At 49.1% G+C, this 1,737-nt stretch overlaps 1 protein-coding gene across 1 annotated transcript in view; it reads right to left on the reverse strand.

Annotated features, from left to right (window-relative positions):
- Positions 1-1,388, reverse strand: part of LOC138747376 (amiloride-sensitive sodium channel subunit gamma-like) — a 33,252-nt gene extending 31,864 nt beyond the window's left edge. Inside the window, exon 1 of the mRNA XM_069906527.1 lies at positions 1,290-1,388. Within this exon, the coding sequence (XP_069762628.1) occupies positions 1,290-1,355 (66 nt within the window). The 5' untranslated portion in view covers positions 1,356-1,388. The remainder of the gene's footprint in view (positions 1-1,289) is intronic.
- Between the last annotated feature and the right edge of the window lie 349 nt (positions 1,389-1,737).

The raw sequence follows: 1,737 nt of genomic DNA on the forward strand, positions 1-1,737 counted from the left end.
CTCTCTCACACACACACTCCCTCTCTCTCACACACACACTTCCTCTCTCACACACACACACACACTTCCTCTCTCTTTCTCACACACTTCCTCTCTCTCTCTCACACACACTTCCTCTCTCTATCACACACACTTCCTCTCTCTATCACACACACTTCCTCTCTCTCTCACACACACTTCCTCTCTCACACACACACACTTCCTCTCTCACACACACACACACTTCCTCTCTCTCTCACACACACTTCCTCTCTCTATCACACACACTTCCTCTCTCTATCACACACACTTCCTCTGTCTATCACACACACTTCCTCTCTCTCTCACACACACTTCCTCTCTCTCTCACACACACTTCCTCTCTCTCTCACACACACACTCCCTCTCTCACACACACACACTTCCTCTCTCACACACACACACACTTCCTCTCTCTTTCTCACACACTTCCTCTCTCTCTCTCACACACTTCCTCTCTCTATCACACACACTTCCTCTCTCTCTCACACACACTTCCTCTCTCTCTCACACACACACTCCCTCTCTCACACACACACACTTCCTCTCTCACACACACACACACACTTCCTCTCTCTTTCTCACACACTTCCTCTCTCTCTCTCACACACTTCCTCTCTCTATCACACACACTTCCTCTCTCTCTCACACACACTTCCTCTCTCACACACACACACTTCCTCTCTCACACACACACACACTTCCTCTCTCTCACACACACACACTTCCTCTCTCTTTCTCACACACTTCCTCTCTCTCTCTCACACACACTTCCTCTCTCTCTCACACACACTTCCTCTCTCTATCACACACACTTCCTCTGTCTATCACACACACTCCCTCTCTCACACACACACACTTCCTCTCTCACACACATCCTCTCTCTCTCTAACACACTCGCACACGCTCTACACACACGCGCGCGCACACACACTCACACCATTCAATTTAAATGTAATTGTTCAACTGCCCAACGTGTTGGGAGATTTAATGTTTTAAAAGTGTTTCATCTCCTAGAGACCCTCCGGAAATTGTTATTAAAAGCGCTTTTCGTTCACTCCCGGTGTCATATCTGAGTTTTATAGAAATCCCGTCACCTCCTGTCGATCACTTGAATTTGGGTTCATAAAAAAGAACGAGCTACGGTGGCATTGGTTACGTTATTGAAATATTTTCACCAATGAGTTCGGTTGAGTTGATCCCACTAAGTTCCCTTTCAGTATCATTCCAGTTTAAGTCGACATGCTCCTACGTTGAGAAGTGCAACCTACCGCACCAAGCTGCAGCTGAGCGCTGGAATTCGGCGGGACTCTCACCGCGACGACACAGCTCCACATCCAGGGAAGGGGGTTGGCGCCGACTCCCTCGACTCCTCGCCACTCAGCTGCTTTACTGAGCTACCTGAGCTGTCCCTCAAGGGGGGCGGGGGGGGGGGGGGCGGGAGATCAAAGCCATATACCGATAGTAAGGGGTGTGGATCACCCTTGCCAAGGGCAGAGCGTTTTGCTCGCCCATAGCTATTAATAGTGATTAATGTTCCAACCGAGGGACCAGTTCTTCAACTTGAAGGAATAATAATGGGGTTGACTATTGGTACAGGTTGTACTTGTTCTTTCCCTTGGCCTCAGACTTAACTAGCCCCTAATCTGGAGAAATATTTCCAGAATCGCGGGGTAATGTTCCCACGCATTCGCGGTGCCCACAGTGGGCTGAACATGT

The sequence above is a fragment of the Narcine bancroftii genome, chromosome 12 (assembly GCF_036971445.1).
Source record: "Narcine bancroftii isolate sNarBan1 chromosome 12, sNarBan1.hap1, whole genome shotgun sequence".
Lineage (NCBI taxonomy): Eukaryota > Metazoa > Chordata > Chondrichthyes > Torpediniformes > Narcinidae > Narcine > Narcine bancroftii.